The sequence below is a fragment of the Castor canadensis genome, chromosome 10 (assembly GCF_047511655.1).
Source record: "Castor canadensis chromosome 10, mCasCan1.hap1v2, whole genome shotgun sequence".
Lineage (NCBI taxonomy): Eukaryota > Metazoa > Chordata > Mammalia > Rodentia > Castoridae > Castor > Castor canadensis.
Window position 1 is genome coordinate 145,688,205 of NC_133395.1, and position 13,537 is coordinate 145,701,741.

The 13,537-nt window shown below is 48.4% G+C and overlaps 1 protein-coding gene across 6 annotated transcripts in view; it reads right to left on the reverse strand.

The window, feature by feature from the left end:
- The window catches only part of Nup210 (nucleoporin 210), a 119,025-nt gene that overhangs the window by 63,622 nt on the left and 41,866 nt on the right, over nt 1-13,537 (reverse strand). For 3 of the 6 annotated variants that reach the window (XM_074044556.1, XM_020176163.2, XM_074044560.1), the window contains exons 7-12: nt 6,638-6,796; nt 6,011-6,079; nt 4,451-4,557; nt 3,328-3,468; nt 2,361-2,498; nt 756-911 (exon numbers count right to left, since the gene is read on the reverse strand). In XM_074044556.1, the coding sequence (XP_073900657.1) occupies nt 756-911; nt 2,361-2,498; nt 3,328-3,468; nt 4,451-4,557; nt 6,011-6,079; nt 6,638-6,796 (770 nt within the window). Of the gene's footprint in view, nt 1-755; nt 912-2,360; nt 2,499-3,327; nt 3,469-4,450; nt 4,558-6,010; nt 6,084-6,637; nt 6,797-13,238; nt 13,377-13,537 lie in introns of those variants that run through there. The other 3 variants (XM_074044558.1, XM_074044559.1, XM_074044557.1) reach the window with 3 other exon arrangements.

Below are 13,537 nucleotides of genomic sequence, written 5' to 3' on the forward strand. Positions count from 1 at the left end.
CCCAGAGGATAGATTCACTCCGGGGTACTAAAGGAGGAGCTCAGAGCAGGGCTCAGGTAAAGCTGGAGTCAGGGGCCATAAATGCAGCTGGCAGAAGGTTAGCTACAGGTGACACCCCCATCCCCTGACACCTCTGCTAAATGAGATGCTCCCAATGAGTCAGGGTCAAACCCCAGGCAAGAGCTGCACAGTGGTCACCTGACTTTATGCCTGAACAGGGGAGAGAAGCCTGCTGGTCTCTTGGAGCTCCCTTTCTCTGTGAATTTATAATCCAAACAATCCAGTCCTCAATACCACTCCCAGTTCAGATCAAAGGAGGTTTCCTTTTTTTTTTTTTTTTGGTGGCACTGGGATTTGAACTCCGAGCCTCAAGCTTGCAAGACAGGCACTCTACTGCTTGAGCCACTCCACCAGCCCGAGATTCATAGCTTTCAGTACGGAAACCTTTCTAAAACAGCTGTGATTCTCTCTGGTCCTCTGTGTTCCCTGGTCTCCCCTCCAAAAACCTTGGCTCTATGGTACTGGCCCTTCCAGTCCCATTGCTTTTTGGTGTGGGGGATTCTATCCACCTCTCCCTGTCATGAGGCCCTGAGCACCTCAAGGGCAGAGCTGGGACTGCCATCACTTCCTTGCTTGCTGTCAACACTGGCACAGGACCAACAAATGGCTCGAAAGTGCTACTGAATGAACTGTGAGGGCTGGATAAGTGGGGTGCTGCTGAAACCCTCACCTGGAGTCCTCCCCCAATGACTCACCTTCATCTCGCCAAAATGCAGAGGGTTCTGAATGTCATGTGCTTGGATGATACTGAGTCCAGTGTCACTGCCTGTGGTCATCACACCCTTGACAGTGACTGTGGCAACCACATAGCTTGATGAAGACCAGCTGAAGTTCCCACTGCCTCCATGAGCCTAGGAAAGAAAATAACCAATGGGATCAATTGGCTACCTGCTTTGTCCCTGCATGGGACAGTGAGAGGGTCAGGGACAAGCATGCCACACAATCACATGCTCACCCACCTACTCACAAACTGATAGCTACCAAAACACATTTACATACGTTTGCACTCACTAACCAACTCACACTATCACATACACTCACTTATACTTTCTCACATACATTTTATGCCTACACATTCATAGCCATACACCTACTCACACACTCATAAACTCATGAATAGACACATGCACTGACACACCCACCCATGCAAACATATATGCTCTTATTGTGCCCCTGTGTACACATTCTCATACATTCAAATCAGTACACACACATATGCCTATTCACACACTCACACTCTTACCATGTACACTCCCATGACCGATGTCCTCCCCATGGGAACTGTGGCATGGACCAACATTTGGGCCAGAGTCTTTTTGGCCCTTGCTCTGTCCATCCTGTCTCATTTCTGGTCCTCATATTCTGAGTACCTCATGACTGACACAGAAATACAAAACCGTGACAACCTAGTAGCACCTACCATAGCTCAGGCTGGAGTAGAAACTAGCCTTGGCCATGGAGCCAACTACAGGACCTGCTTCTGTGATGAGACACAAGCTCTACCTAGCATACATACTGCCCATTCCTAATCGTCTGCTGGAAACAAACGACAGTACCTCTTCTTCCAGATAAGGGGACATAGCCCCAAACCCAGGTGCCGGTGCAGTCAGGACACTGTCATTACTCCTGGTGGACCACAGATGTGATGGGACTGAGCCGCTCTCAGGGGTCACACCCCATCTGAGGTCAATGCCTGCTGCCTAAAGCCATGTGGAAACATGAATATTAAGGAGTGAGGTACTTGGTATGAGGCAGGGTTGGACATTTTCCCTTCTATTTCAATTTTTCTCTAAGTATTTATATTGCTTTCAAAAATACTATGCATTAAGTCAGGCACTGGTGGCTCACACCTGTAATCCTGGCTACTTGGGAGGCTGAGATCGGGAGGATTGTGGTTTAAGATCAGCCTGGGCAAATGGTTCTTAAGACCCCATCTCAAAAAAAACAAGAGTAAGAGGGACTGGAGGCATGGCTTAAGTGGTAGGGTGCCTACTTTGCAAGCATGAAGTCCCGAGTTCAAACTCCAGTCCCACCAAAAAACCAAAAATACTATGTGTTAGAAAAATTAGTAAGCGGAATTCAAAACTGTGTCTTTTCTATGTCCAAGTTGTACTTTTCTCCCAATTAACTAGCTATTCTGCTATGATGGAAACCTCTGGAAACACAGAAATCATGAGGACTCTGATTTAACACAAGCTCTGACCTCTAGAGGGTAATAATAAAAGTAACAGAATGGACCACAAGCCATAATGCCACGGAAACACTCCAAGGAAAGCATCCAGAGGTGAGATCTCACATGCCTTTATGGTGTACTGATAGGTGCCCGTCTTTGGTTGCCATGGAAATGTCAGGATGCTGGGGTACAGTGTGATTGGGATGTGAATGTCCACTTCCTGCTGGTTCCACACAGGTACCTGTAGAACATGGACACCTCCGTCCTACAAGGGGTGAGATTGCTGCATGTCACCATGACAACCAGGTCATTGTAGTTTTTCTCAGATTCCCAGACCCTCACACTCCTCACTCCACTCCAGGCCACAAAGGTAGTTTTGTGCTGGTGGACATGTGGAAAAGAGGACAGACAACCTACACCCTTCTTGGGCTCTGTAGGGTGGCTTTGCACAGCTTTATAATGGCCACCCATGAGAATGCTGTTGGCCAAAGTCCTCAGGGTGCCCAACAGGATGGATTTGGTGTCCCTGAGGCTCACAACACTTTTCCCAAATCCCACAGCTGCAGTGGCAGACACTGAGGCATCCCTGGCCTGTCCTTTGTGCTACACACTGCTGCCTCCTATAGGTTTGGAGGGGATTTGCTCAGGGTAGAAAAAGGGGACACCCTGCCAATGTGTTGATCTATAAAATTTTGTGCCTACCCAAAACTGATCAGTCTTTTGATAGTGAAGAATATAGTCCTACCTTGTAGGATCTGAGCAGGCAGAATAGGCAAAGGGATCTGGTGGGCCTGGCTGGGGCAATGACAGGACCAATGCTGTTTTCCCAAACGTGAGTTCCCTCTCAGTCCTGGGAAGCCCAGGCCTTCTAGAAGCAGGGAGAGGGGAGGAAGAGTCCAGTGCTCTCTGGCTTTGGCAGTGTGGGCAGCTGGGTCCTGAGCTCAGAGGGGTAAGGACCTCTGCAGGCCCCAGAAGAGCAGTACAGCAGGGTAGGACCTGGGGCACCTGTCCCTTCCAGTGGACATTTCTGCCCTCAAAGGCCAACTGTGTGGGCCCAGGGCCAAGGGAACGCAAAAGGGGAGAAACCAACTTGCCTGGTCTACCACAGAGGTGAGGGCTGCATGGATGGTCGTCTGGCCCCTCTGTATTGCCCTAACTTGATGGTATGACCCGTTCTGGGAAGATGAGAGAACCTCAAAGAACTCAGCAGGAAGCACAGCTTCAATTCGGATGTTCTGGAAGGTGAGCAGGACAAGTGAGAGGTGCGTTTGGGGGACTCAGAAAAGTGCTACTTCAGGAAAGATGCAGTACACCAAAAAGTCAGCCAGGTCAAGCTTACAAGCCCTCCAGGGTTCAGAGACCTCCAAAGGCAAGAGCCATGCTCTGACCGCACAGGCCTTTGACCCCCTCCAATCATCCTCCCTGCATTGCATGATGGCCTGGTCCTCCAGTTCCAGCTCCCTGTGTGGTGCTCAGGGCAGCTTGAAGCATACTGTCACCTTCCCTAAGCCCAAAGTCTCCACTAGGAATCACCAAATACAAAAACAGGACACTATGTCTCTGAGAACTGACTTCAAACCAAATGGCAATCACCCCAGTCTTTATTTAGCAAGGTGAAGACAGAACTGAGGGGAACCTGGCATCCCTAAAACCTCCACCACGACCAGGAGCATCTGGGATGATCTGACAGCCTAGGCAGGTTCTCACAAGGGACAGAAGAAAGGTTGCCATGCCTCCATATCCACATTCATTCTTACATATCGTTCCAAAGCCAGAAAGCTAACTGAGGTGGGTCTCAGTCACTCAGGGGCTTCTGGAAGGGCTATAGGAATTCTTAGGCTCAGGAATGAATCCTGGCCCTCTGCAGAGCAAGAACAGAATGGAGACCCCAGGCTGAATGCAAGGGGGCAGGAGGGCAGTGAGCAAAGGTCCCTCCCCACCCCTTCATCTTTGGGCCCTGCTGTTTAGGACACCCTCTCCCTCCAGCCCTGCAGGGGGTCTGCTGGTAGGGCTGTAGTACAGACTCACAGGCGCACAGAGTCTTGAGGTGCCTCAGGAACCCTCCAACAGTGTTTCCAGAGACCTAGGAGCACCAAAGGATGCCAAAGACCCCTCCTCAGACTCCCTATGTGGAGACCCCTGTTGCCTTGGGGCTGCTTTTTGGGCAGCTGCTCCAGGAGCTGGCTCTCCCCCACCAAAACTTCACCAGGCACTCACGTCAGACAGGAACACCTTGTTGCTGAACCTGTCAAACACTTCAATGGTGATTGCATACAGGCGGCCAGTCTCAAGAACCCATCTGTCACCAGGGTGGACCATGAACCCTAAAAATAGGCAAACGGGGAAGCCTGAGCACTCAGGCCACACGGGTACCGGGGCTGAGGAAGAGGATGAGACCAAGCATCATCTGTATGAGGCCCCACACCCACCCACCTGGAGGCCCCACAACTACTCATCTTAGATGAGGACTGGTTGCTGAGAGTGGAGAACCTGATTACCCTGAGCCCAGAGAACCTGAGCCGACTCTTCTGCTGCCCAGGGACCAACAAATGAGCACACTTGGCTCTGACTGCCCAAGAGCTCATGAAACCTGAATCCTGTCCTCAGGGGTCTATGCTCTGAGCGCCCTCCTTGTTTTGTCAGCCCCTCAGCTCTCTCTGCCCTATTCCCACATAGAATGCTACACCAGCTACTTCTGTTCCCATGACACATTTGCCTTCTCACCTTCACACCACGGTCCAAGCTATTCCTTCTGCCAGGTTGTCCTTCCCACAACAAAAGCTCTCAATGATACGGCTTGCTTCCCATGAAGTCTCTCCTGCTTAGTAACTCCCCACCACTGTCCTGCCACTGCCTGACTCTGTTGGTCTCTCCAGAGAAACTGAGTCTAGGGCCCTGTCTTACTCCCCATGGACTATGCCCAGCATAGGCCAGGCACACAGAAGTGCACCAAGAAAACACTACTGAGCAAAGGAAGCTCCTGGGTATCAATCCCTGGCATCTCTACCCTGTCAGCTAGAATCTGCACCAAACAGCAGGTTCTCAGCCACCTAACAGGAGGGCCTTGTGGATTTACAGTGCATCAGGTAAACTCTGACTCAACTAATTCAGTGAGCTCACCAGTGAGTCACCTCAGCCCAAGGAACTGTTGCCATGGGAACTCTCATGACACAGGTGACAAAGATCACCTGTCATGGCAGCCCCCAGGCACTGGCTGTGCTTCTCAGGGTCCTCCATGGCTGCAGGCTCCTTTCCTACTGTCTCAGATGCCCCATCCCTCCCTGGGTCTGCCAAGTTCTGCCAATGTCACATCACCTCAGGGCCTGTCAGTCACTAACCTGATCACAAGGTCCCCAACCTTGAAAGGTCCACAACAGTGGTCAAGTCTGTAAGAAGCCCTAGCATAAAACCCAGGAGGAGCTGCTCGCTTTCTCTCTTCCTGCCCAGAGCCGTTCTCTGCAGAGCTTCCCCTCCTGGCTCAGCTCCAGCCTCTGCTATGTGGCACTGAGTTTGACCTGCCAGTGGTCCAGGCCAGTGTGGTGCTGAGGGCTGATGGCATGGAGTCTGGCAGACAGCAGAAATGGCCAGGGTGAGAGCTGTTGCTTTTCTTCTTCATTTGTTAGTTTTCAATGCTGGGTATAAAACCAAGGGCCTTGGACATGCTAGGCAAGCAGCATTCCAGAGTTACACCCCACCCTTGCTTTTGCTTTTCAATTTCTTCAATTCATGTAGTCACAAGCAAGCAATGTTCAGGAAGCCCCAGGAGGTGGCACTCACCCAAGTATCCAGGTTCAACCACGTAGATGGTGCTGTTGGGGAGCCTAGAAGCACCCTGCATGCGGATACCTGAGTTCTTAATTAAGGGACCAAAAACAGGCAGCAAGGGAACCGATTGGTAGCCCTGGCTAGGCTAGGTAGTCTTATCACCTGGCACAGAAGAAGGGATGAAACCCTCCCTTCAGCCACCTGGAACCAAAGCATTTTTTAGAGTCAAGGCCTCTCTCTGCTTTCTACCCTAGCAAAGAGGAATCAAAGAAAGGAATGCCAAAAACCATGTGGCATATAAACAACTTTAGGACATCAACAACCTGTTTGCCAGTGTGGAAACAGCCTCTGCCAGGTCCCCTCTGATAGTGCTCTAGGCACCAGAGAAGTTTCTAGATGCCAGGGATGAGTTCAGCTTCCGCCATCATCTTCCATCTCTAGAGTCTCGGTGAGGCACACACAGAGGTGAGCAGTACACTCAGCAGAGCTGCTGTTCAGGTTCTTTCTGATTGTCAGATGGTTGGGGGAAAACAGGACTATTTATAGCCTCGGCTGGCTCTCAGGGAGAAAACTAACATGACTTCAAAGCAGCAGACACGGCACACCTACACAGACACCCACAACCAGAGAAAAGGATATTCCTATGGCCCAGGACCAGGCTGCTTTGTCCCAGTTGCACCGCAGTGACCCTGGACGTGTCCTGGGCCAGGACAGCCACAGGCTCGGCAGGGTCTCCTTCTGGGCTGGGGACGCTGTTCTGAAGCTGCAGCTCATACTGATCAGAAGGCATGGAGAGCTCTGGGAATGGAAAACACAGACACAGAGAGGGGCTGAGTGCCAATGTGAACAGAGATTCCCACCAACCCTGCGCCAGCCCCACACCCTGGACCATGCTGTCAGTGCAGCTGCTTCACGTGTTTTGCTTCATTTTCTCAGTGCTTTACATTTTAATATTATTCTCCATGCCCATGAACAAAGCTGACACTCCATGAATTTTCAGAGGCAATCATTTTTATGTGCCTACTATAAGCCTTTTTTTTAATTAACAGTCTCTGACTAAATTGCCAGTTTCTTACAGTAGGCTAACACTAGACTGTCTCTTATCTTTCCTGAAGTGAGGGAAATCCTTGCTTCTGCATCTCTGATTCTGTCCACTATCTTGGGTTCCCAAAGACTGTGGATGGTCTCCCACTGGATTTCAGACACTGGGTCTGAAATAATTGCAAAGGACTGACTCTTCTTTTCTTCACCATCCTCAGTGTAACCCACTCCGTGTCTTATCAAGTCTGTTTGTGGATAAAGGACTCATCTAACTTGAACTAGGAAAGAGGACAATTTCCTGGGAAGTAACAGGACTAGGAAACCCACCATCTTCGTCATCATATAGGCAGAGACCATGAGCACTTTTGATACAAATGGCTACTGTAGGACAGAGAGCAGCTCAGTGGTAAAGCACTTGCCTAGCATACGGCCTTGGGAATAGAAAGAAAAGAAATATTGACAGTTGACCAGGAAATGGAGAAGCCTCAGACCTGTGCTAGGTGTCTCATGAACACACTCCCTCCTCTCATCCATCAACAACCATGGGAACAGGAACTACTGACAGCCACCTTTTAGAGATGAGGGGGCTGAGAAAATCAGATAACCTTGCTCGTGGGCTGCTATGGTTTGAACATTCTCTGAGTGTAACCACAAAAGTTCATGTGCTGGAAACTTGGTCTTCAGTGTGGCAGTACTGAGAGGCAGTGGGACCTTTAAGAGGTACGATCTAGTGGAAGGTGTTTTGGTCATTGGAGACGTGCCCTGAGAAGTGATTAAGGTAGTTATCTCAGAACCCTGGTTAGTTTCAGCAAAAGCAGGTTGTTACAAAAGAGCAAGCGTGGTTTCTGAATCTCTCTGGCCTCCTCTCACCATGTGATCTCTCTCCCTCTTGCACATATTCCCACCATGCTGCCATCTGTCATGATGTGAGCCGCCAAGGGGAATGAAAGCGGAAGCCAGAAGGAACAAGAGCCAGTTCCATGATTTTGGACCTCCAGAAGTGTGAGATAAATAAAGTAAACTTCTTTATAAAGTACTGAGCTTCAGCTATTTTGCTATAGCAAGAGAAGATGAACTAAGACACAGACCAACAGCTAAGGCAAAGCTGAGATTCCTATTCCAGAGTAGGACAGCTTTTACATTCCCTCTTCTGAGTCCTCAGACTCTGAGTCCTAAACAGTCACCTCACTGTCACTATAGTTGCAGCCATGTTCTATCCCTCCTTTGTGAAATGCAGTTGAAAATTAGGGAAACTGGCTGAATTATGTTTTTAATCAGAAGATCTTTGTAATAATTAGAGCAGAAAGCAGATGAAACTGGACTACAACCCCTGTAATGTTTCAGACATTGGTCCTTAGAAGTTTTGTCATTTTTCAGAATAATGGCACTGTGACCATGAAAAGAAAACCACACATGAAAGGTGAAAATTAGGCCACCGACATGTTGTCTTCTATTATTACAAGAAAGTCTTCACACTTAAAGACCTCCCTGGGAGCTCCAAAGATGTGTCATATGCACACATAAATTGCTTGATAAATCTTATTGAATGAGTGTGCAATAAATTACACAAGTTTACTTTGTCACAGAAAAAAGGCGTGGGGGAGGACATGGGAAGCACAGATAGCAGCCCTGCTCACCAGTCCTCTCTGGGTCCCAGCTGAAGGCCTGGAATGGAAGATGCCCAGGTCAAAATTCCTGAAGGGATTTCAGCTACAACATAGTTCTAAAACGGAGGCCACTTGCCTATATCCTGATTCCTTATGTGTTCCAACAAGTCTCTGATAATTTGCCCTTAGAACAGAGGTTCCTCAAAGTGCAGACCTTGAACCAACAATGTCAGCTGGAACTACAGCACATGGGCCCTACCTGAGACCTGCTGAATCAAACTCTGCTGGTGGGGCCCAGCAAGCTGTGCTCATACAAGCCTTCCAGGACTGTTACAGCTTAGATATGCAGTGTCCCCTAAAAAGGCTTCATCCACACCTGGTAGAGCTATTTTTAGGAGGTTTCAGAAACTTTAAGAGGTAGAACAGCTTGAAGAAGTAGGTAAATGGGGGCAGCTCCTTGGGGGTATCTTGGCCCCATAATCCTGTCCCCTTCCTGTCTGCCATGAGGTGAGGAAACTTGGCCACTGTCTCATCACAGGCCCAGAATCAACAGAGCTGGCCATAATGAACTGAGCTCTCTGAAACCTTGAGCCGAAATAAAGTTATTTTGTCAGGTATTTGGTCACACAGCGACCAGAAAACTGATTAATACAAGGTCACTCTGACACAGGCTAGCAATAAGAATCCCTAAGCATATACACAGCCCATTTCCTTGTCCCTAATTAGGGAAAGCCAAGATGGGATCTGATTCTTGCCAATTTACACACCCAGTGGGCAGAATATGGCAGCAGAGCATCAAGGATAAATGTCATTATAAAATCCCAAAATTGCTCAATAAAGCCACATTGCTTGATGTTGCTTAATGAAACACAAGCTTCCTACCTTGTTTACTTTAAAGGTCTCCAAACACTGAAGTTAACAAGTTCAGGCATTTTTGGGAGATGAAGAAAATACTGACTCTCAAGGAATGTTACATAGCATAAAAACAACCCTCTTTGCAAAAACTCTGAGATTGTGAAAGTAAGGGGCTCTTTGACCGACTCCTCACATATGTCCTAGGATGCAGAACCCACTACCTGTAAGGACCACTGTGTTATGGATACTGTCTCTGTCCAGTTCTGGGTTCTGCTCTCTCACACTACAAACAGAGGGAGGCCTACCTGAGTCCCAGAACTTCCCTACTATGACTTGCTGGGAGTAGCTTGGACAGTCAAATCACATCTGCCCAAGGCTGATCTTCTGCAGGTAGAATGGCCTATGTTCTTCTGGGAGACAGGGTCTCTGCCCCCTCCTGACCCTGCCTAATCCTCCAGATGTGCTTCTGACCATAAGTGTCTTCCTGACCCCACACCCCATGCAGGCTACAGGGATGGCCATTGGGCACCTGAAGAGGTAGGTCTAAGCCAAGGGTGCCTGAAAAGCCACTCCCTACTACTGATCCAGCCCCTGCTCACATAGCACAGGCTCTGGGGAGCCACAGCACAAGTGCATGCTGGTTTCATGTCCTTTAAATGCCTGAGTCTTTCTTTGACACATAACCCTCAGCCCAACATAGATTCTTGCCACTGGTTTTCCAAATCAGTATGTTTTATTTAAAATAATTTCCACCATTCCAACCATGCAAGCTATTTTCAGATACCAATTCCATCAGCCAGCACATCCTTCCTACATCTTGTTACATCTAATCATCTAACCGCTGTAATGGACGTGTCTGCAATAACCCAAACACCAAGAGGACTGCCAACTCTATTAGTCCATTCTGCATTACTACACTGAAAAAACTGAGGCTAGGTACTTTACAAAAAGGGGCAATTATCTCACAGTCCTGCAGGTTGAAGGGCGTGGAAACAACATCAGCTCAGCTCTGGTGAGGACATGATGACAGACCACATTAAGACAGACTGGGTGGAGACAGGCTCAGGCTTTCATAAAAACCGTCTCATCAAAACTCAAGAGTCCTATAAGAGCGATCTTTTGTAATCCCAGCTACTTGGAAAGTGGAGATGGGAGGATTATGATTTCAGTCCAGCCTCGAAAAGTTAGCAAGACCCTATCTCAACAAACAAGCTGGGCATGGTGGCTCACACTGTAATCCTAGCTACCGAGGAGGTAGAGGTAGGTGGATCTCCAAGGTTGACCCAGAGCAAAAGCACAAAACCATATCTAAAAAATAAGTAAATGTTAAAAGAGCTGGGGTGTGGCTCAAGTGGTACAGTGCTTGTCTAACAAGCCAAAAGACCTAAAGACCACACACTCTTAAAGGTTCCATCAGTTCCCATACTGTCACACTATGGACCAAGATTCCAACAAGTGAATCTTTGTGGGCATTCCACATCCAGTAGCAAAGACTAAGGACTGATGGTAGAAGACATGTGACCCTCACTTAGAAGCCCTACCCTGCAGTTAACACAGCTCCCCCTGCTCTAAGCTCAGGAGCTCTACACCCTCCTTGAAGATGTGATTTGACTGTCTTCCCGGTCCATGGAGCTGTGAGCTCCAGGTGGACAGGCACCAGGCCACCCTACTATGTGCTGTATTCTCAGCACCCAGCAAAGTGCTGGCACACACTAAATGTTTTTGCAAGAAGGGAAGCAAAAAGGAAAAGGAAGGCATCCCTAAAGTAAATAAAAACAGGGAAGAAAAATGAGCTGAGGGCATGGCTCAAGTGGTAGACTACTTGCCTAGCAAGCATAGGGCCCTGATTTCAATCCCCAGTACTACCAAAAAAAAAAAAAAAAAAAAAGGTGGGGGGGTGGGGGAAGAAAAATTACATTTTTAAGGAGGGAAAAAGCAAAGAATAAAATATAAAGAATTAACTTGGTATTATAATTATCCAGTAGGTTGATAACCCTGGAATTGCCATCCAACCTAGAATTCTCTGAGCCTCCCACAGGATGCTGTGTAAAACAGATATTTGCTGAAATGTAGCTCCTATAATGATGTCATTCCCGACTTTTCAGTTTAGCAAACCTATTGAAAATTATGTGAATTACATTCAGTTTTTAGACCTGTCTAAAGAAAATGCAGAAGTTTCTGCTTGTGTGCCTCTTCCCTGGTGAACCTATGCTAACTCAGCCTTTCTCAGTTTTCCCAGAGCATCCATCTGGAAGCCACGCAAGTGCCTGGCAACCAGCACCACCCATCACACAGATGTATGTGTGTGTGTTTATTTTTGGAGGAATTTTCCATTTACCCAACTGGTAAGAGGGAGGCAACTTGTCTTTTTCTCATGCTGGATCTTCCATGGGGTCCACCTGCTTGACTTCTGTGGTGGTCAGTTACCAAGTCTCCAAGTTTTCTGGTCCCTTGGCATGTGTAGTTCTTTGGGCCATTAACTGATTTACAGTGAGCTCTTTATAAAGTCAGCCCAGCCCCTCTAACCACACTGGCCCCACCCTCCCCAGCTGAGGGATAGCTTCATCTCCCATGAGCTCCATATAGGGAGATGATCTCTACCTGTCCTCTGGGAGAACCAGAAAGACCATTTCATTATCCTTATAAATCTTTTCTGGGTTTCTTTTGAGGGGGCAAGGAGCAGAGGGAACATATTCCACTGGATCCTATTGGAGTGATTAAGGTTAAGGATCCCCACAGCTTTGTGACTTTTGGGCTTTACATGCCTCAGTTTCCCATCTATACAACAGGGTATTGGTGAAACCACCTCAGAGAGTTGTTGGGTCATAACTGGAAGAGCACTCAGAACCCTGTGGATGCTTAGGAGGTGCTCAGTCATGGCGAGACTTTATAGGCAATGCCTGGCCTTCCCGATCTCTGTCCTTCAGGTTGCAGCACATTTCTTGTCAGTGTTCATGTTCACATAGGATTTTACAGAAACATTTGTTTGTGCCCTCTGCCCTTTCAACATGCTTGCCCCTCAAATTCCTCCTTAGTATGCTGCATTGGTGTCCTCAGAATTCTATCTCTACCCCTTCCCCTTCAGGTATCTCAGAAAGCCTTACTAGGACTGTCCTCATTCTTCCAGAATCTTCTTCCCTAAAGTCTAGGTCAACGTCAGGCTTTGACCAGGAGCCCCTGAACAGGGCTTCTTACACATCCTTTACAACAGCATCCTCGCCCCTTGGATGACACCCTACAGAAAGTCGACATACCCAGCATGCAGCAGATGCTTAAGAAACACGAGCCTGCGCCCTTCAGCTGGGTGCAGAGGCAGGAGGTGGCCTGTCCTTAGCTTCCTTGGCCTTCTGAGGGACCAAGCTCTCTGCCACCCAGGCACGGCCAGCCACAGGAACTGTGGCAGCTGGGCAGCATCCGCAGAACAGGCTTCAAGTGAACTGTGGGGTGGAGGAGCAATTCGCCTCTTAGCACACATCGAGGCCTTGCTCACCTGGCAGTCACCTACCAGCTGAGCAGGAGGTACCTGTCTGCATCCCTTGGATGGACTGGCCCTGAGGACACAGAGCCCCTGTGCTCTGGCATTACACATATGTGACTTTAAATAAAATAGGCTGATTCTTAGGGGGATGGTACTCGCCCTCAAATATATCACATGTGCTCAATCTTTAGAATGTCCAGAACAATTCCACTCCTAATAACTCATTTTCTTCCTCACAATCCAGACAGAAAGGACTCACATGAGAAGCAGCCCTGGGAAGGGCGGTGGCTTCCTCAAGTTTGCTCAGCAGTCAGGAGCAGACCAGGGGCCAATCGAACCCACAAGAATTCAAAGAAGGGACACAGACATTTGCACGAGCAGACTCACAGAGGCACTGCCCACAGCGGCCATCCCTAGATGAACAGATAACAAATGTGAGCTATCCACACGCTGAAATCTTATTCAGCAATAAAAAGAGGTAACCTCTGACACACACTACAACATACATATCCTGAAGGACATGCTAAGTGACATACGTCAGTCACAGAAAAACACGAC